The 25,276-nt window shown below is 49.3% G+C and overlaps 1 protein-coding gene across 3 annotated transcripts in view; it reads right to left on the bottom strand.

Annotated features, from left to right (window-relative positions):
- Positions 1-25,276, bottom strand: part of WDR90 (WD repeat domain 90) — a 56,834-nt gene that overhangs the window by 12,749 nt on the left and 18,809 nt on the right. For 2 of the 3 annotated variants that reach the window (XM_076072304.1, XM_076072305.1), the window contains exons 14-35: positions 24,730-24,787; positions 24,406-24,524; positions 23,864-24,025; positions 22,482-22,615; positions 21,166-21,282; positions 18,890-19,134; positions 17,914-18,053; positions 17,051-17,181; positions 16,194-16,357; positions 14,770-14,940; positions 13,221-13,349; positions 12,445-12,563; positions 11,672-11,727; positions 9,846-10,001; positions 7,755-7,955; positions 6,450-6,541; positions 5,007-5,115; positions 4,086-4,207; positions 2,792-2,930; positions 1,312-1,505; positions 315-483; positions 84-198 (exon numbers count right to left, since the gene is read on the bottom strand). In XM_076072304.1, coding sequence (XP_075928419.1) covers positions 84-198; positions 315-483; positions 1,312-1,505; positions 2,792-2,930; positions 4,086-4,207; positions 5,007-5,115; positions 6,450-6,541; positions 7,755-7,955; positions 9,846-10,001; positions 11,672-11,727; positions 12,445-12,563; positions 13,221-13,349; positions 14,770-14,940; positions 16,194-16,357; positions 17,051-17,181; positions 17,914-18,053; positions 18,890-19,134; positions 21,166-21,282; positions 22,482-22,615; positions 23,864-24,025; positions 24,406-24,524; positions 24,730-24,787 — 3,042 coding nt within the window. The remainder of the gene's footprint in view (positions 1-83; positions 199-314; positions 484-1,311; positions 1,506-2,791; positions 2,931-4,085; positions 4,208-5,006; positions 5,116-6,449; positions 6,542-7,754; positions 7,956-9,845; positions 10,002-11,671; positions 11,728-12,444; positions 12,564-13,220; positions 13,350-14,769; positions 14,941-16,193; positions 16,358-17,050; positions 17,182-17,913; positions 18,054-18,889; positions 19,135-21,165; positions 21,283-22,481; positions 22,616-23,863; positions 24,026-24,405; positions 24,525-24,729; positions 24,788-25,276) is intronic. The other variant, XM_076072306.1, reaches the window with a different exon arrangement.

Raw genomic sequence — 25,276 nt, 5'->3', positions numbered from 1 at the left:
TACTTTGTAAGGTGATACGCATGGACGCATGGAGACAAGAGTAGAATAAACAGCCGGCCTGTTTCCAGGGTGTCCACTCCTACCCGCGCGTCCCTCTCTCCTGGACTCGTGCCGCGTCCACGCTGGCCACCGACCACCGGCGGAGCCGCCTTCCGGCGCCGGCAGTCACGAGGCTGTGCCCGCGACACTCGAGCACGCCTGCAACGAGACGTAAGAGGCACTTTCACTCCCGTCGTCTTCTCCTTCCCTCAGCGCGCACACACACGCGCCCCCCCTCTCTCTCTCTCGCCTCCGTGCCGTCCGCGACGTCTCACCGAGGGCGAGCGAGTCAGCCTCCCACGTGAGGAAGCAGCTTTTCCGCTCGCTGTCCCAGGCGCTCACGAGGCCGGAGCTCGTGCCGGCAAACACGACGCCTCCCGCACCGTAGCACACGCACGTCACCTCGGCGCCGCCCAGCTCCGGCGGCACGGCCACCATGTCCAACTGGGGAGGGGCGGGGCGGGGGGGGGGGGAGGCGGCACAGGTGTTGGGAAATGCTCACCCCCACGGCCCCGTAACCCTCAATCACGGTCAGTGTCCTGACCTGCCCCGACTGGTTATCTGTGAAAAAGAGGTTTTTTTGCTCATCGGATTTCTCCAGTTTAATTAAAATATTCGGATACAGTGTAGGGCGATATTTGAGCCAGGTGCCGATTTAACCCTCGGGAACGACACGAAGTGGATGGAGGAGCCTTTGTCCAGCAGTAGACTAACAACGGTGTGCCTCTCATGAGCAACTAACCCGCCAGAGCAGACAGATGTCATCATCCCTGCACCAAGCCTCCCCTCAGTTCGCAGGGAGTGGAGCATTGTGATCCCTTCTTAATTTGCTTGGACGGCTGGGGTCCGATGCGCTGATCCTCGTACAAAGTCAAATCACCCTCAGTTTAACATGCAGCAGGCTTTTGTGACCAATATAAGGATTCACAACTAAATTGTGTGCCATATCACATGGGTAAAATGCGTGTTGTACACCCTCCTCCACCGAACACAGCCAATGAATAACGTTGTTATGTGAACGTTACAATGTATTACTGCTTCAGCATTGCTGTCTGTTGGAGAGCAATCAACATTCAATAATTGGTTACAATTAATTGTTCAATGTTGTGGATTTAATTTGTTCACACGACGACTTTATTAATTGCCTGTGTCGACTGGAGGAGGGTTTTACGACGCAAAAAAAATCAATGACGCTTCACACTCAGCTGTTTAAATCGCTGGCAGGCAGGGGGGGGGGGGGGGGGGAGGGATGGAGAGGAGAGCGAGACTCACGCTGAGCCCAAACTCGCGTCCGCGCTGCTCCACGAGTCCAAACGCGATGTGGCCGCTTGTCGCGCACACAAATTCCCCCGCGCGGCCCGGGCGGAATGCCAGCGCGTGCGCTGGCACAGGGCAGCGCACGCTCGCCAGCAGAGACACGTCCTGCTGCACCGCCCACAGCGCCAGCGAGCCATCGCGCCCGTCTCCTGCCAGGCAGAGGCAGCGGAGCGGAGGGGATGCGATGGGGGGAGGGGCGAGAAGGTCACGACGGGAAGCCGGTAAACGGCATTCACACATTTGGTGGTCAGGACGTTCGGTCAAATGGTGTCCTCTCCAGGTTCACGGCTCAAGAAGAACCCTCGTGTGGAGTGTGCGTGTGTGGTGGTGTGAGGTGAGGAGGAGGAGTGGGATTGTATGGGAAGGAGGGAGCCTGAGCCATGGACCTGCCCTTGAGTGAGGAACTCAAGAAGACCTGTAACTTGTGCAAAACTAATTTTCTAAAACATTACTTCCAAACCACCACATCCAACCAAGTGTTGTGTACACACATGGGATGAGACGTTTTCGTTCTTCTTTCTGCGTGTAATTTGTTGTCCTTACCCTGCACAACCGATTACAATGGTTGGCTATGTACAGTGTGGAAGAAGTTCAACATACATACATACATTCACGCCATTCTGAACAATATTCTCCATGACCATTGATTCCCAGGTGCAATGTTAACAGCATTAACATTGGCAACGCATTTGGTGCCATTTCTCCACTGATACTATTAGTTCCAGAGTTATGCATGTTGAAATTATTTTGCACCGTAGGTAGTGGGATGACAAACACACAGCTTGCAAAAAATCAACAGCAGTGCGATGATAAAACATCGCTAGTCTCTCACTAGCACAAGGACATCACACGGGCGCTGCGCCCATCCCATGCACAAGTGGAAAATAAAGAATAGGTCCCAATTGTGACTGTGGCTCCACGCCACACACTGGACGCCCTTCTTCGCATGGCCGATGTTGCTGAAGAGCACAAGTATAATCTTACATTGAGATGGTTGAGCCAGATAATTGCTTCAAGTGTCGCAGAGTGTATTCTCCGTGGTGCCGCACCTCAGATTAGTGCAGTTGGCTAAGTACGGTGTGAAAAAAGTTCAACATATGTGCATGCCTCTTTCATATTTATCAATCGCGCATCCGGTCGTTATACGTTCCATGTTCTGTTCTGGGTGACCACAGTCGCACACTGCCAGAGCAATTTCAATATTCCATCTTTGCATCAAAGTATCTGCATCTGCTGCTGTCGTGGTTTATGGAGATGTGGATCCTAAACCACTGCCACCCACACAACATCGCTTAACGGAGGAACAGAGGAGCCCCAATGCTCGTTTGTGACTTTATACATTCGGCCGCACGGGAGAAGACGATGACAACGACGTTAATGTCCGTCCCCTGTGCGCACGATTGAGACGCGGCGCTCGCGCGCGGGGAGCACGCACCGAGCGAGAGGAGGAAGCGATCGTCGCGGGAGAAGGCCAGGGCCTGCACGTCGCCGCGGTGATGAGACGGGCCGCTCCGGCAGACGCCGCTGGCCACGTCCCACATGCACATTTGTCCACAGGAGGCGGACACCAGTGTCTGGGGACGAATACGGTGCTTGTCGTTCACACAAAAACAGACAAAGATCCTTCCTAGAGCCTTAACAGACTGTCGGGGGCTGTCAGCGAGGAACTATGAAGGCCGGCACGGCACACTCAAGGGTCAGTGGTCAACACCATCCCCGGCTGCCTTCGTCTCCCCAGTCTTGCTGATGCTAACACACTGCATTAGATACTCATTTAAGGCTGAGTCAACCTAGGGGAGAACCCGTACCAATTAAGATATTTGGCACTGTTATTAGTCGCGAGCGGGAATTTAACTTGCATCCCTGGGTCCGTAGTGCAGTGCGCTATCCACTAATCTACTGCTCCTCTGCTCATAGAAACCCATTCACATATGTGACTGTGTCAGACTGTCAGGCCAAATTAAAGGAATATAATGCAAGTATTAGGCATGTAAAATCAATGCTTACGATAATGATACGTGCATTTCATGTTGAATGTAATGGTTTCATGTGATTCCTACAGCCACTAGAGGCGCTATATTCAATAGGATGATTTTGAGTTTGCACTGAACACACCGATTAAATATTTTTTCAAATTATTTGGTGATACTACATTGGCAGTGAGTGCACAAGTATTGTGACGCACATCTATAATCCAGTACTTTGGAGACAAGGGTTAATGGATCACAAAGATGTGGAACTCCCAATCCTGCTGGGTTATGACGGCAGACAGGAGACAGCTGGCCTCTTACTCTGGGTGCTCTGATTTCCTCCGACATGCAAAACATTCCGACATGGAATAGGCCAAATATCGTTGTGCCGGTGGCAAGATGTTATCTACCTCGCCTGGTATGGAGGAGGTTGTGGGTTCGATCCTGACTCCGACGCCTGTATATTTTAATTTGCATGTCTCTCTCCCCATTGTCAGGTGGATTTTGTTCCGCATCCTCTGGTTTTTCCCTTCACATTTGAAAACACGGGTTTAGAGCATTTGGCTGCTGTAAATTTCCACACGATGAGCCACTTCGAGGCGCTATCAATTGTTGCCAGGTCGCTTCTGATAAAGAGCTATAATGTAGCTCAGTGGGCTTTCCCTGGTAAAATATTTGTAAAAAGTTTAGTTTACGAAGAGAGTCCCGATTGAACTGTTTACGCGTCTGGACAGAGGCTGGAAGAGGCGACTTTGAGACCTGAGCGTCGTGCGAGATGGCCAGAGTGGAGATTTCCCGCTGGTGGCCCAGAAGGTGCCTCTGGTCGCCGGAGCGCAGCTCCTCCACGACGACCACGCACCCGCTCGAGTAAGCCAGCAGACCTGAGAGTGCGCACGCATGCGGGAGAGGTGGACGCCGGTGGACACAGCAGCGGAGGCTTGTGCAGGGCACGAGGGGGGGGGGCCCAATTTGTCACGCGTCGGCGAACGTTGATTTTCATCAAATGTTCGCTGAAAAGAGTGCCGATGCCTCCGCCGCCAATGAAGTGACAAATCGCCGAGGCCAAAGGGGATTTGGCCCCTTTGTGAAGATGAGAATGTGGCACATTAGTAGCTGCTTTCTTAACCAAGTTTGTCTGTTTAGAAGAGTGGCGTTAGTGAACTCTACTGGCGTGAAACAGTGGTGGGGCGGTTAGTGCACTGTGCTATCAATCCAGTGACCGGTCTGACACAAAGATCCCCTATATAGCCTTGCCAGATTGTTGGCGCAAGTACTGTCAGCGAGCACCTATGAAGGCAAGCACCACGCCAGGCTGCCCTTGTCTCCGAGTGACGATGTTTATACACTGCACCAGGGACTCATTTGAGGCTGAGTCGACCAAGAGGAGAGGCCCAGGATTGGTTCAGATATTTGTCACCGATGTTGGTCGTGGACGGGAATCGAACTCGGATCGCAGGGTTTGTAGCCCAGCGTGCGAACCACTATGCTACCGCTCACCCCTAAACATACACAAGCACACACAAATATGCACTAAGTGGTAGTCCTCTAGTAAGGCTCACACCCGCGGCACAATCTCATACAGTGTGTGTATGCGCTCAAAGCGTTTGGCCGTGCAGTAGTCGCCACGGACGTGCGTGCGGACGTCACAGATCAGGGGGGTGCAGATGCCGCCCTCCATACCGTTGTCCGGCCGCCACACCAGGTTTCCGCGCCCGTTGCCGTTGTACCCGACGACAGCCTTCAGCCTCAGGCCTGGCAGTTCGCCAGCAGTTGTGGGCTGCTGCTGCTGCTAAGAGAAAATCCGCAGCGCCCCGATTGCATTTAAACCATTAGAAGTTTGTACAAGTATTTGTCAGGCGTGTTGCGAACCGGAATTGTAAACGCGTGAACTGCATAACACTTTTGTTTGTAGAGGCTTGCCACCTGTACAGGATTCGTAAGGGCAGCACAGATTTTAGATGGGCCCACCCAGCACTCTTTTGCCTCTTTGAATCACTTGTGTGATTGCCACCGTTGTCCCAAACACCTGTTTTCCAGGAAATTTGACTGAAGCAAAACATAATAATAGGGTTTTTCCCCTTTTTTCTAGCAACAAAACTGAAACCTTTTTACAAGGATTCATGTCTGCATTAGCCACTATACCTGCAGTCAAAATGCAAACAAAAAACATACTATGATAATATATGCATTGTCCTTGAAACTGATTTGTCCACACCAAGGGACGGCTTTCTTTTGAGCCTAATGATGTAGATGCTCACCCCGAGCCCTCATTACTTTGATAGTGCATTGTCTTTGAGCTGTACGCCTTTTGGCGTCATCCGGTCGAGCACCAATTGGGTCGAGGCTCAAAAGAAAGCCGTCCCTTGGTGTGGACAAATCAGTTTCAAGCACAATGCATATATTATCATAGTATGTTTTTTGTTTGCATTTTGACTGCAGGTATTGTGGTTAATGCAGACATGAATCCTTGTAAAAAGGTTTCAGTTTTGTTGCCAGAAAAAGGGGGGAAAACCCTATTATTATATTTTGGTACTGGCAAAGGAGGTCTAATGATGAAGCAAAACACTTTCCCGCATTTTCTTTCTACGTATTTTTACAAGTTCAAAGATAGTAACTCCATTTATTTATGCTTAAACCGGTTTGTCATGTATTTGCACAATGCATTTGAGATTGTAGATGTCAAATGAAAGTTTACTCTACAGTGGATCCCCGTTTATCCCGGTACGGATAAATCTGTGGTGCGGATTAATTCTTATGGCAACTTTACCAACTCGCGTCAGCGTGTGACCACAAACACAATCACAAAGATCCCCTGTATAGCTTTTAAAAGACTGTCGGGGCAAGTGCTCTCAGCGAGCACCTACAAAGGCCTGCACACCACACTAGAGGGTGGGTGGCTAGCACCATGTCCGGCAGCCTCGTCTCTCCCTCGTGGCGATATTTACACACTGCACCAATTGAGCCTGAGTCGATCTAGGGGAGGCTCGGGACATGTTCAGATAAATCCTCATTGGTGTAGGCTGCGAGCGGGAATGGAACTCAGGTCGCCGAGTTCGTAGCGCAGCGAGCTAATCGCTACACTACCGCCCCACACACAGACACACACGTAACCGGCTGCCATACCGGGGGGTGCTCGGTGACCCCGCGTCGCGCCTGGAAGTGGCAGTAGGGCAGCGCGGGCCCCCGGCCTTCCCCATCCGACGCTACCGTGACGTCTGTTATCAGACAACATGGCGGAGGGCTTCAGTGACAATGTAGACAGTAAGGGGGCAACAATTAAAGTAAAATAAACAAACATCAGCACCGCAGTTTAACATACTAACTACGATAACCAAACAAATTTGTTGAACCTATGACTGTGTACACAGGTCAAACTTTTGCCTAAATATGGTATCTAGATGTACACAGTGCCTTGTTCCAAGGCGCTTTAGAGCAATTGTAAAATTGTACATAAGATCACAGTGCTTAAGATAAAGACGGTGGTGTAAGTGTTTTTTTCAATATATATTTGAATGAAACTGGTGACAGAATGGGACCCAGAGGGGGGCGGGCGGGGGGATATCCTGAGAGCATGACCCCTGTGGGAATGAATCAACGAGATCAGCTTGTACAGGAGCTGGAGGCATTGTGGCATCGCAAGACCGTGAGAAATGGTGAGTAATGTGGACAGCAGTAAACAGATCATGGTTGATGGACGATGATGATAATGATAATTATGAGAATGATGTGTCTATGTGTGTGTCTCTCTCTGCTTGTGTGTTTGCCTATGTGTCTCCGTGTCTGTCTTTTGTCTCTCTCAAATTTAGCAATCTTTGGAAGAACGTAATCAACCAGGTAGGGTGTTGACTGTTGTGTTAGCCGTCTCTCTGTATTGTATTGCATTATATTTCTAAGTTTCATACTCTTTGTTTTTTTCGGTAAAGTCACATAGGTAAAATAAAATAAATGAAAACAACTAAATTAAATCACGACGTTTCGGAGGCGACACAAGCTTCCGTCTTCAGGTGGAAACCGTCACAGCAAAATTGCTGTATCAAGTGAAGAGAGCTCTTCAAAATTGCTGTATCAAGTGAAGAGCTCTCTTCACTTGATACAGCAATTTTGCTGTGACGGTTTCCACCTGAAGATGGAAGCTTGTGTTGCCTCCGAAACGTCGTGATTTAATTTAGTTGTTTTAATTTATTTTATTTTACCTACGTGATTTTACCGAAAAAAACAAAGAGTATGAATCCTTGCAGTCACGAAAGCTTCAAATCTAGAATTTCTAAGTTTGTTTTCTCATTAATTCTTACCTGATGACGGTTGCTTGTGCTGCATTCGAAGCGTCGTATTCTATTATTATTATTGAATTTATTTTCTTTCTACGTGACTTTACCGAAAGACCCATAGAGTAAAGAATGATGAAGACAATGATATCAAGCAACGGACCCTTGGCACCCTCCTCTTGCTGGGGCTTGCGCTTGCGCGGTGTGGCGATGAGCCGCGTCGCGACGCTGCGGTCGCCCGTCTTCTCGTTGACGATGACGACCGTGCGGCGACCCCCACGGGAGCGACAGCGGCCTCCGCTCCAGTCCATCTCCTCGCCCGACGCGCCCCCTCTCCTGGACACTTCGCCGGGGTGAATCACCACTAAAAGGCACACGCACACAGAATAAGAGTAAAAGGGACAAATATTTGACTTTTCGATATGCGCATTGTTAAATATCAATCTTTCTTTTAGTGCCAATATCGCCCCCAATAAAGGAGGCATCAGTGCATATTACAGCAAGACGGGAACGGTACAGGGGGCACAGAGCAATAAGAATGAGAGAAGAAACCCCTCACAACTCCAGCCTTAATCCTCAGCGGCTAACACATTGTTGTTTAAATAGAGAAAACATATTCTGCCTCAAACTCACGTGCTCCGCCGAGTGTGATTCCAATAATGCATCCTCCCCATGTGTATTTAGACACATCTAAACTTTTGCTTTGATTTGTTTTTGCAGGTTTTTTTTAGAGACATGGTGTTTACCGCAAATAAAAGTGGACTTGTGAAAAGATGCATCTCTAGAAAGGATAATGGCTGGCGCTTGGGGCTAATGATGGGAGTGACAGCCAGAGGAAGGAACACACCGGAGAGAATGTCCCCACTTCAGAGATGACCTTGTGTGTAGGTACGAGACGGATCGTTGCATCGCAAGAAACACGAGAGGTGACGAGGATCATGGCGGCGAGATGTTAACTACCTCGCCTGGTATGCAGAAGGATGGGGGTTTGATCCCGACCCTGACGCCTGTATATTTGGAGTTTGCATGTTCTCCCTGTGGTCGAGTGGATTTTTCTCCGGGTCCTCCGGTTTTACCTCCACATTTAGAAACGCGCGTTTAGTGTATTTGGCTGCTAGAAATATACACATGATAAGCCACTTCTTTGAGCTATCAGTTGTGGCCAGGTCACTTTTGAAAAAGACCTAGCTCAGTGAGCCTTACCTGGTTAAAATTGTTTTATTTTAATATGCGTCTCTATATGTGTATTGGTCTCTATGTGAGTTTACGTGCCTATGGGTCTCTACGTCGACTTGTTGGTCTCTCCGTGAGTTTAGTTTTTAATTCAGCAGTGGGGATTGATCATGGCCGATGATGATGATGACGATGACGGGATGATGAGAGGGATTTCCACAGTCGGGCAGTGCTTGACATCGGAGGAGGCATCGACGCATGGAGCTCATGGGAACGGTGACCTTGTGGGTAGCGATAAAATAGTGACAAGGAATTGCCTGTACGGCAGCGAGAGTGAATAGAGCGAATCAGTGAACGCAGGATCATCAGTTGTCCAATTTGTTTTACTATCAGAGACAAGGAGGAACTGGAAGCTTCCTTGCCAATGTATAGGCAATGTTCAAAGCTCAGCTGACCTTTATCCCTAAGCTCAAATATTTTAGGCGGCTTAAGTATGGACTATGTCTACGCTTAATTGATGTCATTGGTGAATTGTCACAAATATAAAGAAAATGCACAAGGACCAAACAAAGGGAGCGGGAACAATATAAAACATGTTACTTTTACAGACAGGCAGTGGAGTTGCGCAGTGGAAATACTCATGCCACACAGCAAGAAGGGCCTGGGTTTAGTTGTCCAATTTGTATGTTCTCCCCCTGTTCTGCATGAGTTTCCTCCCTTTGCTAAAAAAACATATACAATGTAAACAGTACAAGTCAAATATCCCAATGCTGAAACATTACCTGCACATTACTTAATTGGGATTGCACACAGCGACATCGCCGACTACTGTGAACGCCTGGGCAGGACCCTGCTGAAAAAGACACTTGAGACTGAGCGAGGCTTTCTTGGGTAAAAAAAATAATCAGAAGCTGGTGCAGCGTCAACATGTATGTATGTTGATCTTTTAATCGGAGGTGCAGAGGGAGTGCACCCGCAGCCCATCTTGTGACTACAGCAGCCACCACCTAGTGAGTAATGGCGATGTGTTGGAATGGTCGTTCGCACAAATACGGATCGGGAAGCAAATTGGCGGCGTCACCTTCGCGGCCCTGCGTGCCGTCTGGGCGGCGGGCTGCCCATGGGCTGGAGGCCTTGGTTGCGACGGGCCCTCGTATGGAGCTCACATCCAGGATGGGCAGGCTAGACACCAACGCAGAAGCTCCGGCGGCAACATCAGGGTCCACTCTGTGCACGGCTTGTCACGGAATACCGCACGACGTTCATGCAAATCACGCGCGACCGTATTTAAAAAGCAAACCAGATAACATTCTCCATAATAAAGTTTTTTTTGGGTTAGATCGCGTAAATATATGTCATTAAAACCCGCCCTTCAATAGGTACGGTTATTTTAATACACACAATAGACAGGAAGGACAAGTTGAAAGGGCATAATGTACGTTGCCTCAGTATTCCCTCGCCCCCCCCCCACGTGGCGCAAGAGCGCAGAAGCGTGGTCACCACATCTACGCCTCTATATAAGGAACGAAACAGGTGGACTTCCCACAAATCTGGCTGTCGCCTGATGAAGCTAGTTGTAATTACTGGCGAGACGTCGTACTCAGATTGTAAATGTTGTGGCTTGGCTCTCCAACACACCGGTGTGCTGCACTAGTGACGAATTGGCCACGTTCTGTTTACGTGATAACCCTTACTAGTTGGCTGTGTCGGGTGGTGGCGGGTTTAACGACACATTTATTTATTTCCGCGATCTAACCCAAAAAACCTCTATTATGGATGATATTGATATTGGTCACGAAAGCCTACGTGTTAAACCCGATAACATTCTGTCTAAATTTACCACCTCCCATTGCACTTCCACCGCCATTCCTAATTGTCACCCCTGCCATATTTTTCCCTGGTTTGAGGGATCGCCCTCCAGTTACACACGACTGCAGAATGCATAGTGAAATCTTTTGCACCGTACATAGCCGACCGTGCTAATAGGTGGTGTGGTCGTTGAGATGATGAGTGTCGCACCACTGTTCCATCTGCCCAACTCACACTTTTGTTTTGATCTGTTTTGCGTGTTTGTTTTGTCTAAATGTGCTCGTTTATTATTTATTTTGTCTAAATGTGCTGTTTATGTTTATATGGTCGCCATGTAAAGCGTCCTGTTGCTTTTAGTAACTAGAGGCTAGGAAACATCACGTCATTGCTGCGATAATGCGTATTAAAGTGTCTACCTGCTGCTCAAATTGGCCCTCAAGTCTGGTGCCAGCATTGAGCCATCAGTGGAAATGCCACGTTCTCATGGCAGGACCCTGTCTCTCCATAGGACAAATCCTGTGGGATTTCCACACACACAGATACTAATTTTACTGATCCCAAAGGGATGATGGGTTGGATTTCAATTAGCTACCTTCCATTGGAGAGTATGCTTATTTTACCAAAGGGCTTCCCTGGTTGGATTGATATAGACCCCTTGATGAAAAGGCACTTGTAAACTAAGTGATTATTAAAAAAAAGTATTTAAAACACATTATATTCTGATATCCTGTGATATATCGCTTAGAAAATACTTCTTATGTAATAACACTGAACACGTTTGTAATATAATTTCTCATTGCCATGTATTTTAATAGGATTTTTTTTTTATTTATACACAGGCTTTCTCAACCAACATCATGATTCGTAATTAGATTCCTTTGGGTTAGATCATCGTGTAGGTAAAATGCCAATGTTTATCTCTAACCCTCCACCACCTGACAGAACTGGGCTTTTGTGAACACCTGACCATGCTGGATGTAATATCCAGCGAAACGTCGATCATACGAAATTGTAAACATATTGCTTGGGCATTTCAACATTTTACAGACACAATCTAATCCAAAATAAATTATGAATCAAAAATGCAACACGCTTCACCTCTGCCGTGTAATTTCTTTGGGGATCCTTTAGGAGCTCTTCCATTCATTTTCTCCCTGGGAAAAAAAGCAAAACATAGTCGTTAAACAAAGCACAAACATTCAATTACCTCCGTAACAACACGCAACTGTGTATGTTACTCCGGGGAACCTCTCTTTCCTTGATAGAACACTCCACCAATTTAAACCCATGAGTGTTCATTGGAAAGCTTGTGATACCTAGTTTATGTGCACAAGCTCAATATCGTGAAAAATGATTTACCTTTGACCCAATCAATCGGCTAATTCGGTTTATTATTGGTCCGTGGTGTTGCTTATCCGATGTACCATTTGCAAATCGTAATGTGGGTGCCACTTCAAAACCATACAATGCATTGGTGTGGGCCACTGGGGAGGAAATTGTGAGGGAAGGGGACAGAGCTCGTTTTGGGGGGTTGGGGGGAGAGACCGGCAAGGGCTCAATATAAATTATTGTTGTTGCATCTCAATAAGCTTCATACTGAATTTATTACACAGGATGATCCATTTATAGATACTCCACTAAATACTATGTCTCCCACCAATCTCAAAATACGTATCAAATCTGGTGAAAAAAAAGCGCTCTTGGGTAAGATATCCAGCCATCTCTCGCACAAATATTCGGTCAAACTGTTCACAAGCAAGCAAGAGGGACGACATAATTCAGCGGGGTATCTGTAAATGTATTGCCCTGCGTATGCCACTGATTGAACCGAGCGGCAAGTTGTCACGGTGTATATGGGTTTGGGGCCCCACCTGAACGCGGGCAGAGCCAGGAAATCCCAGATGAGGATGGCGTCGCCCACGCTGACGAGCCCCAGCTGGTCCGGGGTGAACATCACGTGCCGCACGCTCTCCGAGTGCCCGATGAACGTCTGCGGAGACGGCGAGCGTTTCAGCCTCCCTCACTTGATACCGCAATAAGACGCGTAACGTCCACGCAACACACGCAGAGAGTGACTACACGGCTGCGTACGTTATTGTATGCATGTATATTGAACTTCTTTTGCAACGTACGTTCAACATACGCACATACATCATTGTATGCAAGTTGAACGTATTTCGCACCGTACGTAGCTAACTGTGCTAATCAGAGGTGCGGGGGGGGGGGGGAAGGACAACAAACTAAACACAAAAAAGTTGCCTGAAGCAGACCGTCAACCCACATGCACTGTGGCAGCGAGTTGATATGTTTATAGAGCGGCATTCAAATTCGATTCTGTTCTTGCGTATGATGGCAATATGTTCAGGAGCTGCGTACCAATGCTCTGGTCTGCTCGCCACAAGAGGGCTTCAGGAGAGAGCTTGTGTCGCTTTGCTATACTTGTCTACCACCCGCCTGTGCATCACTCACCTGTGTGCCACCCACCTGCCTACCACCCACGATGTGCATCACCCACCTGTGTGCCACCCACCTGCCTGCCACCCACGATGTGCGTGTTTACCCACCTGTGCTCTACAAACATCTATGGCACCCAACCTGCATAACGTGTCACGCAACCATCAGCCACGCGTGCACGAGCGCCTCCCACCTGCGCATCGGTGCGGTGCTGGGCGCGCGCGTCCCACACTTTCACCACGCGGTCTCCGGCCGTGGCGAAGAAGCGGCCGTCCTCGCTCACGTCCGTGGAGACGCAGCGCGTGTGGTGAGCCGCCGAAAGCTGCGCGTCCGGGAACGAGACGGCCAAGAGTGAGCGAGGGCTGTGCGCGTCCACACTCCACCTCCGGAGGAGAGGGGTCACCGTGCTTCTCGAGTGGAGCATGCAACAGCCAGGTGGCAGTTGTGTTGACTCGGAGCCTTACCCCTCAAACGAAAGACGTCACACGTGTTAAGAAGTCACACCTAAACAGAGGGTCACAGAGAGTTACGAGAGACAAAGAGTCAGTGAGCGACGGGTGCATGAGTGGGAGAACAGTTCGATCCTCAATGTGCAGGTACATCTGGAGATACCACGAGTGAAGTCACTGGTTGACTGGCACAGAGACCCGTAGACTTGCATAGAGACACATAGACTCGTAAAGACCCATATACGTCTGCAGATACCACACATGACGTTACAATTGACTCACAAAAAAAATCCAGACTCACAGAGAGACCAACAACTTGACAGAGAACCAATGACACGTCAAACTCGCATAGATAGAGACCAATAAACGTGTAGTGACATAGGGGATGTCACTGTATGGTGCCGGCCCGAGAGGGTCGTGGCGTGCGATGTCCCTACATCGCGGACAGCACCGGGTGGGTTGCTGTGTGAGGCCGGCTCTCGCAGAGCACGGCGTGCGATGCACCGTCATCGCGTACACCCCGTAGGCGGGTGTAGTACCAGCCCAAGCGGGGCTTTGTGTGCGCTGGGATAGCGCAGGCACCACGCATAGTGTGTAGTGCGGGCTCCCACAAGGGGGAGTGGGAGAGTGTCAGCCCAGGGGCAGAGTTGCCCAGGCCATGGCACTCTCGTTGACCCTGTAGACACGTGATCCAGAGTGTCCACAGAGAGAGACCTAGGTGGGGGGGCTTGGGGCTGACCACGTGTCCGGGGAGAGCTCTCGAGAGGGATCGGGAGGGAGCTAGAACGCTCGAGAAGGTGGGTGTTTGTTTTTTATCACTCATTCTTACCTGATGATGGCCGCTTGTGTTGCAACTGAAACGTTGTATTCTATTATTATTTTATTTTCGACGTGACTTTACCGAAAGAACCAAAGAGTAACTCTAAATGCATGTTTCGAAATGTGGAGGGAATAACCGGAGGACCTGGAGTAAAATCCACGCGATCACGGGGAGAACATGCAACTCCGAATATACAGGTGTAAGGGTTGGGATTGAACCCACGACCTCCTGCATACCAGGCGAGGTAGTTAACATCTCGCCACTGTGGTACCCCATATACTTAAGAGACCCACACAGCAAGCCAATCCTGCATGTGCAGGTCCGTCCGCGGACTCCGCAAGCAGAGTCACTGGTTAAGGGTTGTACAGCCTCCCATTTCTCCATGCCTCTCTCTCTGCGGAGCATCAGCTCGCTCACGCTCGGCCCCGCGAGTCCGCGGCCGCATTTCCGGCCGCGTCGTTTGCACGGCGCACCTCTCGGAGGTTGCGGCCCGTCGCCGCGTCGAGGACGACGATCCTGCGGGATCGCATGAGCACCAGCAGCCGGCTCGAGTTGGGAGGCGCGAAGCGGACTGCCAGCGCCCGCTCGGGCCCCGGGTCCTCGTGCCCCGTGGCAGTGCCGGCGCTCACGGAGACTCGCAGCACCTGCGGGCGGGCACCCACGGGGGTCGCGGAGGTGTGTGAGCACGCGCCAGCGGTTCTATACCGGTAGAGAGGAATGACTCTGCTCCGTCATCATAGTCATCAGCAGCAAAAGTCGTGATCAATTCACAGCTGGATGAAGGCCTTCTCCAAGCCGTCGTCACCTATCGTGGTTCGTTGACGCAACGATTCATCTAGTACCTGCGCATGAGCTGAGCTCATTGCTCCTATCTCCACGGTGGACAAACTCTCAGATGTGTTACTAACTCTTGACTACTTTGGCTCACTGAATCAAAAGTGGCTGGTTTGTAATAGGAGTTGCATAACTTATTTTCCCCAAAATGGAATATGTTTCTCGTTAACAGTCATTACTGGCGCCATGTGACAATAATGTTTGCGTATGTTTTAAATGAGTTATCTGATTAAAGCTGGAATTGGTTAGAATCCATCACGTATCCGATTAGCACGGTTGGCTATGTACGGTGCGAAATAAGTTCAACACACATACAAGCGTATACTTTATTAATATTGATATCCACCAGGATCCTCTTTACAGAATGTACACATTAATTCGTAAAGAAAAATGTACAAACCATGAAACCGCGGACTACCAGACTAATAGAGAGAAGTGCCGTGGTCCGGATAGCTTAAATATTCCGGGTTGCTGCGATTTCACTTAAAATCAATGTCGAAAAAGGTGTGCGTGCATCACATTTACACTACACATGGACTACTATACTGTGTACTGTATAGAGTATGCACGCATAAAAAAGTACAGTACTTGTGGTGTGTACCGTATAGTACTGCAATGAAGCTCGTAGGTGTGATGGTGCACAGCTCCATGCAGCACCCCTTCCCCATTCCCCTATCACTCCTCTCCCTGCCATCCTCCACCACTCCTACCTCACCCCCCCCCCCTTCCCCTATCACCCCTCAACACCCTTACCTCACCCTCCTTCTCCTGTCACCCCTCCCTGCCATCCTCCACCACCACTACCTCAACCCCCCTTCCCCTATCACCCCATCCCTGCCACAACCCAACACCCCTACCGCATCCCCCACCCTCTTGAGAATCATTGGTTCTTTCCTGGGTAAACAAACAAGCCTAGTATTAATAATACATTGCCAAGAGATGCTCTTTTTATGGTTTACAGTGAGACATGAGAGACAGGAGGGTGACGAAGTGAAGCTGACGCCGGTGAGAGTGGGGACACGGCAGGCGGAGCACACGAGGTGGGTGGGTAGTATAGCCTCACCTCCTCCAGTGACCGTGCGTCCATCACCGTCACCGCATCCTGGCTGGGCCCCACAAAGGCTAAGCGTCGTCCATCAGTTGACAGGGCCAGGACGCTCGGGGCGTCGTCTCCGTCGTCCTCCTCCTCATCGGCCGCCCGTCTGCCCCTTGTTGCGACAACGTTCCCTGCAGTAGCAGTTCGGAGGAGGTGAGGCCTCTCATCGCTAAAGCCCCTCAACCCGGCACACTCCCCATTAGGAGAGCAGTGTGGGGGGTGGGGGGGGAACTCATGAACTCGAGCGATTGTAAACTTTTCATGGCCACAATTATCATCATGGCCCGTGAGTGAAAAAGTCTAAGAAATGGGAGTCCCACAATCTTGGAACGGCAGGATGATAAGAGCTTTACCAACTTCATGCTGAATAAACACTGCATCAGTAAATAATTGATTACGGAAAAGCTTCACAAGCCTAAGTGAGGCTTTCTTGAAGATCCCGGGCTCTTTTGTCAGATGACAAATCCATTTATGGCACTGCCACCTACTGGCCAGCAACATAGTCGATGGAAAAAAGTAAACATTTATACACTTGAACCTTTTTAACATTAATGGGTGGGGCGAGTCCATGCAGGATCTTGAAGACAAATCCCAGTCGGCCCTTATTTCTATTACTGCCTGTATGTATGCAGAACTTTTTTCGCACATTACGTAGCCAACCGTGCTAATCGGAGATGTGGGGGAAGGACAACAAACTAAACTGCCTGAAACAGATTGTATCTTCCTGGTGGGAAACAAATAATTAAACTATACCTTCATTGACACCAGCGCCTGTGCAACCAGTAGCGAGACAGAGTTAAACACCCATTGGCACGCGGGCTCACCCAGCACCCGGAGCGCGGGCAGGTCGTCGTCGGACGCGTCGTACATCGCGAGGCTTCCGAGCGAGCAGGCGCTGTACATGAATTCTCCACTGCGTGAGAACGCCAGGGCAGTGATCTGGCCCCTGTGCTGCCTGTATCGTGGAAGCGGTGACACACCAAGTACAAAGATCCCGCCTGTACAGCCTTTAACAGACTGTTGGGGCAAGTGCTGTTAAGCGAGTAGCACCTATGAAGGCCGGCACGGCACACGAGGCGGTGGGTGGCCAGCACCATGCCCGGCCGCCTTTGTTTCCCTCACGGTGAAGTTTACACACCGTACTAGGTACTTATTTGAGGCCGAGTCGACTCAGGGGAGGCCCAGGACCGGTTCAGATAAACATCACTGGGGTTGGCCGTGAGCGGGAATCGAACGCGTGTTGCCGGGTTTGTAGTGCAGCGCGCTAACCACTACACCACCGCGGTGACACACCCCAGACGTTTACTACATATACGCAGACACTCACATTTGCAGCATTACCATACACCTCGATACAGTAAATTAGTTTACGGTCCCTTGCCAAGGCCCTGCTGGAAGGTCGTCTCGCCATGGCAGGCGATATGCAGTATATCGCTTGGTCAGTGCGGGAGTAATAAAGTGTGGGTGACACTGGGCACATGGTCAGATATCACTCGACCTCGAAGCCGTCAAGTTCGTAGCACAATGTGCCGTTTGTTATACCGTCACTTCACGGCCTATAAACACCTGACTATTATCAGCAGCAGGCATGCAAAAATGAACGGCACTGATTGAGTAAACTCGTTACACGCGGCCAATCATCATCATCATCATCATCGGTGGTGCACGGGTGTCTCCATCACTTTACTTGTGCTCCGCCAGGAGGGCGGTGCTGGCGACGCTGAACGCGCGCAACGAGCCGTCGCTGAAGCCGCACGCGAGCAGCTGGCGCACAGGGTGGCAGCACACGACACACGGCACCACCGCCAGCGTCGAGAAGTCCAGCAGCTGCCGCGCATGAGCACAGGGCAACAACACGGCGATGACACGGTAGCGACATGGTGATGACACTGCAATGACACGGCTACGACACGGCGACGACAGGATAACGACACTGCAATAAAACGGCCACCGTAACAGCACGGTAAGGACACTGCAAAGACATGGCAACGACACGGTAATGACACGGCAACATGATAACAACGGGGAAACAATACGGCAATGACATGGCAACACGACAATGACACAACAACAACAGAGTAACCACACGGCCATGACATGGTAACAAATCTAAATGAGTAAGCGACTTGCATAGCGCCCGTGTATCTTTATTAGGGTTGTTAGCCAATAACCGGTAACCGTTTTCAGAACTGGTTACCAGTTACGAAAGTCAGGAAGCAGTAAAGTTTTATTTTTTCTAGTGGAATGTGAGTAACGAATGCACTGACTGGTACACGCGTGCGAACAAAACGCATGGCAGCAAGCCACCGCGTGGAACATATGCCTTCTTGGCTAGGTTAAAAAGAAGATATCTTCATATGTTTAGTACTCAAGACATTTCTGTATGTGCGGCGAACTGGTAACCTTCATTTAATCGGTTTGATTCATGCGGTTTCTGATCATGCAAAAACATTGAGAGTGAAAAAGCAGACGTAGAAAATCTTGCTTATTGGGCGAATGGGGGCAAACTGATTAACCAACACAAAGTTAAGTAAACAGGGATGTGTGTGGCGTCCGCACACATTTGGAAGAGAAAGACGATGCTTCCTGCATCACTTCTAAAAAACGCGGCCTTTGGAGGCAACAGAGCTCTGAAAGAGGCAACACGCGAGAAGCACAGGTACCTGCTGGCCGTTGTCCGAGTCCCAAACGCGCACGCTCGCATCGCGCCCCACGGTGACCAGGTGGCGCCGCGCTCCGTCCGCCGAGCAGCCCAGCACGGGTCCAGCGTGCGAGCGCGCCAGCGTGGCGTAGTGCCGCGACGCCACCTCCAGGAAGCCGAGGCTGGCGCCCGCGGGCCCCGCCGTGGCGGCCAGCACACGCCGCCCATCTGCCGAGATCGCCACCGCCGACACCGGGGCCTCGTGCTCTGCATCAAAAGCAAGCAGGCATGGAACGCCATTGGCGTCAAGGGGGATGGCCGAGGGGCTGTCGCCATCACACCGGGCAGACTTGGGGTATGTGTGTATGTTGAACTTCATATTCTTGTGTCTTTTGGAAGCTGATCCCCCCCTTTTCCTGAAGACGACCGCTTGTGTTGCGATCGAAACGTCGTAGTTTTTTGTTATTTTCTTTGAACCTATCTCCGTGACTTTACCGAAAGACACAAGAATATGAATTCCTGCAGTCACGAAAGCTTTAAGTCAAAATATGTTCAACTTCTATCGCACCATAGGCAGCTAACCGTGCTAATCGGAGGTGCGGTGAAGGACAACAAACCAAACACAAAAGCAGTTCTAAACACAAGAAGGGGTGGCGAATAACAGTTTCTGGTACCCACCAATCTTGATTTGAAGCTTTCGTGACTGCAGGAATCCATTCTCTTTGGTTCTTTCGGTAAAGTCACGTAGTAGGTATAAAGAATAAAATAAATCACGACGTTTCGGGCGCAACACAAGCGTCCGTCATCAGGTGGGAAAGCATGGTCTGCTGCTCATGCAGACTGTTTTAAAGGTTTGAAATGGGTGTAGCCCAAGGGTTATAAAGGAGTGGCTGGGTCTAGTGATGTTAAAGTGAGAAATTAGCATGTAACTAGGCACGGAAGTAGCTATGATGTGAGAGATTAGCATGATGTTAACGTGAGGAATTAGCATGAAACTGGGCTATTCTCTCACTTTAACATCATGCTAATCTCTCACATTATCATAGCTACTTCCGTGCCTAGTTACATGATAATTTCTCACTTTAACATCACTAGACCCAGCCACTCCTTTATAACCCTTGGGCTACACCCATTTCAAACCTTTAAAACAGTCTGTATGAGCAGCAGGCCATGCTTTCCCACCTGATGACGGACGCTTGTGTTGCGCCCGAAACGTCGTGATTTATTTTATACCTACTACGTGACTTTACCGAAAGAAACAAAGAGTATGGTACCCACCACTTAAAATATTGCGAGTAAAAGTTTGAATTTGATAAATAAATTGTCACCAACACTGCGTGGGGAGGATATTTTTTTTACTTTTTTCGTGAAATGTACCTTTTACTGTTAAAATAACATTTGTGGCAGTCTCAGCTCCTGACGAAGGACAGATACGCTCGTGTTTAGCTTCTGTCCATAACGTGTAGAGCAATTTTAACCATCTTTTCTCACTGCAGAGGCATCTTGCCGTGCTATTCTTTAATCATATAAAATATGTATGGCTCATTCGGATGCTAACTTTTAAATGGTGTCGCTTATTGCACAATGCTGTAGCCGAGGGGACGGGCAAATTAACACGACTGAACCCACGCTTGCCACATGCCACATGAATCCACCACGTGCCCTATCCCACCGGCTACAGCTCTTCTACTAAACTAAACTTTTTTATTTTACCAGGAAAGGCCCACTGAGCTGTGTAGCTCTTTTTCAGAAGCTACTTGGCCACAAATGATTGTTCCACGAAGTGGCTCATCACGTGGAAATTTATAGCAGCCAAGTTCTGTCAATGCAGGTTTCTAAATGTGGAGAGGAAAAACAGAGGAGAGGAGAAACAGAGGAGAGGAGAAAAATCCACGCAACCACAGGGAGAGAGACATGCACACTCCAAATATACATTAGGTGTCAGGGTCGGAATCGAACCCACGACCTCCTGCATACTAGGCAAGGGAGTTAACGTCTCGCCACCGCGGCGCCCCCTGTGATAGACGCTCTGGTATTCCTATTTAACATCTGCGGCATTGCCTTACTCCTACCCCTCCAGCCTTCACTCCGTTGCCCCACCCCCTTCACAGTTAATTGAACCCTCCCCAACCCCCGCCACCCCCCGACTTGTGACGGCCATATTGAGCGGAGCATCACCTTGTAACTGGGCAATTTTGGGCCTGACGGATGTGCAGATCAGCATGGAGGGGATTGCTCCCAAAGAGCACTCTCTTTATCTTCAGTGCTGCTCCCCCCTCGCCCGTGCGCCAGTCTCACCGGCTTCCAGGAGCATGGTGGAGAAATCCAGCAGCCAGAGCCGCAGGAAGCCGTCGTCGGAGCCCGTTGCACACAGTCCCTCCGACACGGACATGCTGTTTATCCCGATGCCCGGTCCTGATGGGATCGAGTATTCACAGGGAGACAGTGTCATAATCTTTGGGACCTTTTTGGCCAGTATCAAAATGATGAAAAAATATAAGAGGGTTGACCCTTTGTGGTAATTAAACAGGTGTTAAATGTTCAAACACCTATTACAAAGGCATCAAGACTGCATTACCCAACATATACGTGGCAAAACATGCAAACAAACATGCTCGGATAAGAAATGCATTGTCTTTGAAACTGATTGGCCTACACCAGACAGCCTTCTTTGTGGCCTTGTCTCACCAGTTAGACCAGATACAGTGAGGGAAAAAAGTATTTGATCCCCTGCTGATTTTGTACGTTTGCCCACTGACAAATAAATGATCAGTCTATAATTTTAATGGTAGCTTTATTTGAACAGTGAGAGACAGTTGTATGCCCAGTTGCCTGTTCAGACCAAGAGTCGTAAGTTCAACCGCCACGCAATAGTGGTGGTGGCATCTACATCTACAGAAAGTGAACAACCGGTGGCATTTACGTCTACAGGAGATTATACAACTTTTAAAGCCATTCTCCGTGTTTAGTGTACACGCCGTACAACATGTTGGAATCGACAAGTTGGACTTACAAACAAATCTACTTACAAACAGACCTCTGGAACCTAACTCGATCGTAAGCAGAGGAGTCCCTGTATGAAAGTATAAATAGATCGGGACTTTTTTGCCAGTATAAAAATGATGAACAAAATTAGCCTTTTTTTTTGCTTGCCAGTGTCCATTACAGCAAATTACTTCTTGCGGTGACTATCCCACCTGATGACGGAGGCTTGTGTTGCTTCCGAAACGTCGTGATTTGATTAACTTTATTTTATACCTACGTGACTTTACCGAAAGAACCAAAGAGTAAGTGTCCATATAAATTGTCACGACTTATATATGGACACACTCACGACTAAAATATCTGGTTGTGAGCAGCCATGCGAGATGCATAATTTAATCAATTAAACTATCATCACAGTAGGGATACAATCATTGACATGGAGGCTATTTGTACCTATTCCTTCTCTTAAGAGCAAACACAGCCTGTAGTAGAGCAGTAGTGCAGAGGAACAAGGAGGAGCAGGGGGCAGGGAGTGCCAACAGACGCAGGGAAGAGAACGCAGGGGGATGGCCGTAGATGGCTCACGCAAGACACAGGTCATCGTTGGTGGCATAGCGATCCTCGCTCACCGGACGGGGGGGCACGCTTGCCAGCGTCGTAACTGGCCCGCACGCCCGGCGATGGCAGCAGGCGCCGCACATTGCGTATGGTCACGTTCTTGTAGTCGATCTCCAGGATGTGGCCCGACTTGCTGCAGGCAAAGCTGTGGGAGCACAAACGCAGGGGGTCGAGGGTCACCGTGTTTGAACTACGGCGATAATCTAACAAAAACAAGAGATGGGAACTCGTACAATAAATGAGCTGAGACCTGGCCAGGGCCGAGCAAGGGCTCTTTCTGACTGGAAGGGACGATGAACTTATGGTATTAATAATAATGATAAAACACTTCATAGTGAGCACAGATTTTGCAAATCGGCACAACTTTCGATCGAGAACTCGGGAGGCGTAGAGCCAAAGCTCAAAGTCTCTCATGCGATCCTGACCAGGTGAGAGCCTGAACAGGTGAGAAGCTGAACAGGTGAGTGCCTGAACAGGTGAGAGCTTGAACAGGTGAAGGTCTGAAGAGGGCCTGAACAGGTGAGAGCCTCAACTACTGCTTAATGGTGCAGAAAAGGCACAGAATAGAAGTAGACGGAGAAGGAAAACCCGAGCAGCCGACCCGATGCAATAATGGGACGTGTGGTTTAGAATAACTGTTTCTTGAAATGAACGTCGGCTATATAGTATTCCCTCGCTTCCGCAATGGATATGTTCCAGAGATGCTTGTGAAGGGCAAATTTCGCGAATGATATTAGCCTCAAATAAATAACAAAGCTATTAAATATATGACAATTACGTATTTCTCTCATCACTTTCTCTCGAATCACTTTCATCAGTTTATCGCATCACATTGCTCTCATCACTTTATCTCTCATCACTTTATCTCTTATCACTTTATCTGATCACTTTCTGGCATCACATTCTCTTTCATCTCTTCATCTCATCACTTTCTCTCTCTCTCGATGCAGTCATGTAGACTTCCAGATGTCATTCGTGGATAGCTAAAAAGTTCATGTATAACGAAGGAATACCATACAACCTGCCTCCCCCATATCTCTCATACCCCTTTGCCACTGGCACATCCGAGCCCTCACGGTACGGGTGGCTCTCCACTGGCTATTTGCTGAGCCGACTCGCATCCAAATCATCAAACTCTAGCCTCACAAGGCATCTTGAACGTGGCTCGGGGGCCAAGCAGGGCCACGGACATGGTGAATCATTTTCGTAATACGTCATCTCGCGCAATGCATGCGACGTCAGTGGCATGGCTCTGGTTCTGCAGTGGAAAAAATAACCCGGCGCCATCTGAGCCGTGCCGTGCCAGCTCGGCACTTGTGCTGGAGCGGCTCGGTCGTGCGGTGGAAAAAAGGTGCATCGGTGACATTTCGGGTAAAGGTGCGGCCGTGCATACAGCGTGCGGTCGTGTGGCTCGCGGTCGGCAGGCAGGCCCTCCTCGAAGGCCACGTCCGTGAAGTGCGCGGCGTGGAACTCGGCGAGGTCCACGGGGCAGGAGCGTAATGCCGAGCCGCGCACGCGCCATAGCCGCACACTACCCCGGCCACACGACACCATCCTGCGCGCGAAAAGCACGACCCATCAGTGGAGCGCGACGTGCGGTCAGCAACCACAACCTGGGCGTGCTAGGCTGGCATGGCAACTCAGAGGTCAGAGAGCCCAGTCGGCATCGCTGAGATGCTGGGTTACTGGACATCTGTGAAAAAAAGCTTTCGAGCTCATTAGATTCCTCCCATATAAATATACATATTTTGATTCTGTGTTCAAATCCAGGTTGCAGCTGGAACAAACTGTTATCAAAATGGGCTCCTTAAATGTCAAAATAAAGCATCACATTCAATGTTATTCTGCATTTTTGCCAACAACTACACCCCTGGCTCTCTCCATTCATGTGCAAAAAACGGAAGTGAACTGGTAGACTGCCAAGGCGCGTTTTACCTGGTGTCATCGAAGGAGGCGATTTTGATGGTGTGTAGGTCCACGTCGGTGTGCGTTCTGGCAACAACGGACACCAGGCCACCCGTCCGCAACCGAGACGTGTCCCACACCACCACCGTCTAGCTCGCACAAGAAGACACGCACGGGCACACGCATGCACGAGCAACGCAATCAAAACAGAAACCTCGGTTCATCAAACTCTAGGAGGCTTCTTGGTAAAGTGCAGATGCTTTCCATGCCCAAAGAAAGCATTTTCTACGAGTTTCTACACAAACTGTGGCTGCATGTAAACAGTAGGCGGCGAGGTCAATAAAACGGACTTACGTTTTTTTCATGGCTATCTTTCCCCACGCCGCAAAGCACAGCTCCGCTGTGAGAGAAACTGCAAAAAAACATAAACTTGTTCAATCGTGTCATAAAACAAAAACACTGCTGATGAAGGAAAGGGGAAATCATCTCAACTGTCTTACTATAAATACAGGTCAAGAACCCTGGTAGGAGGTGACCGAGTGGCTCAGTGATCAGAACACTCAGAATTCGGACGGCCATCCGTGATTAAACTTGATTCTCCAGCATAGCGAATTAATGGTCTTAGCCGGGTCCCTAAATTTAAATTATAGCTCTCAGAATAAAAAGCATAATTTAGTCTTTCAAACAGAGTACAGCTCTGACACAAGGAACACTATTTCCAACAAGGTTTACAAATGGGTTATTAATACGATGACATGTCAAGAGCACAATTCAAGTAAATTAGAATATAGTAAAAAAAAACCCTAGTAAGGAATTTGTTTTGTTGTGCGATGGGCAGTGGCTAGTGACAGCAGAGAGGATGCTGGGAGCTTGAGCCACAGCCCTGATTTAGGGCACAGCA

The sequence above is a fragment of the Petromyzon marinus genome, chromosome 37, assembly GCF_048934315.1.
Source record: "Petromyzon marinus isolate PM22_M1 ecotype Great Lakes invasive population chromosome 37, UKy_Petmar_22M1.pri1.0, whole genome shotgun sequence".
Taxonomy (NCBI): Eukaryota; Metazoa; Chordata; class Hyperoartia; order Petromyzontiformes; family Petromyzontidae; genus Petromyzon; species Petromyzon marinus.
This window is presented reverse-complemented; position numbering and strand designations above follow the sequence as displayed.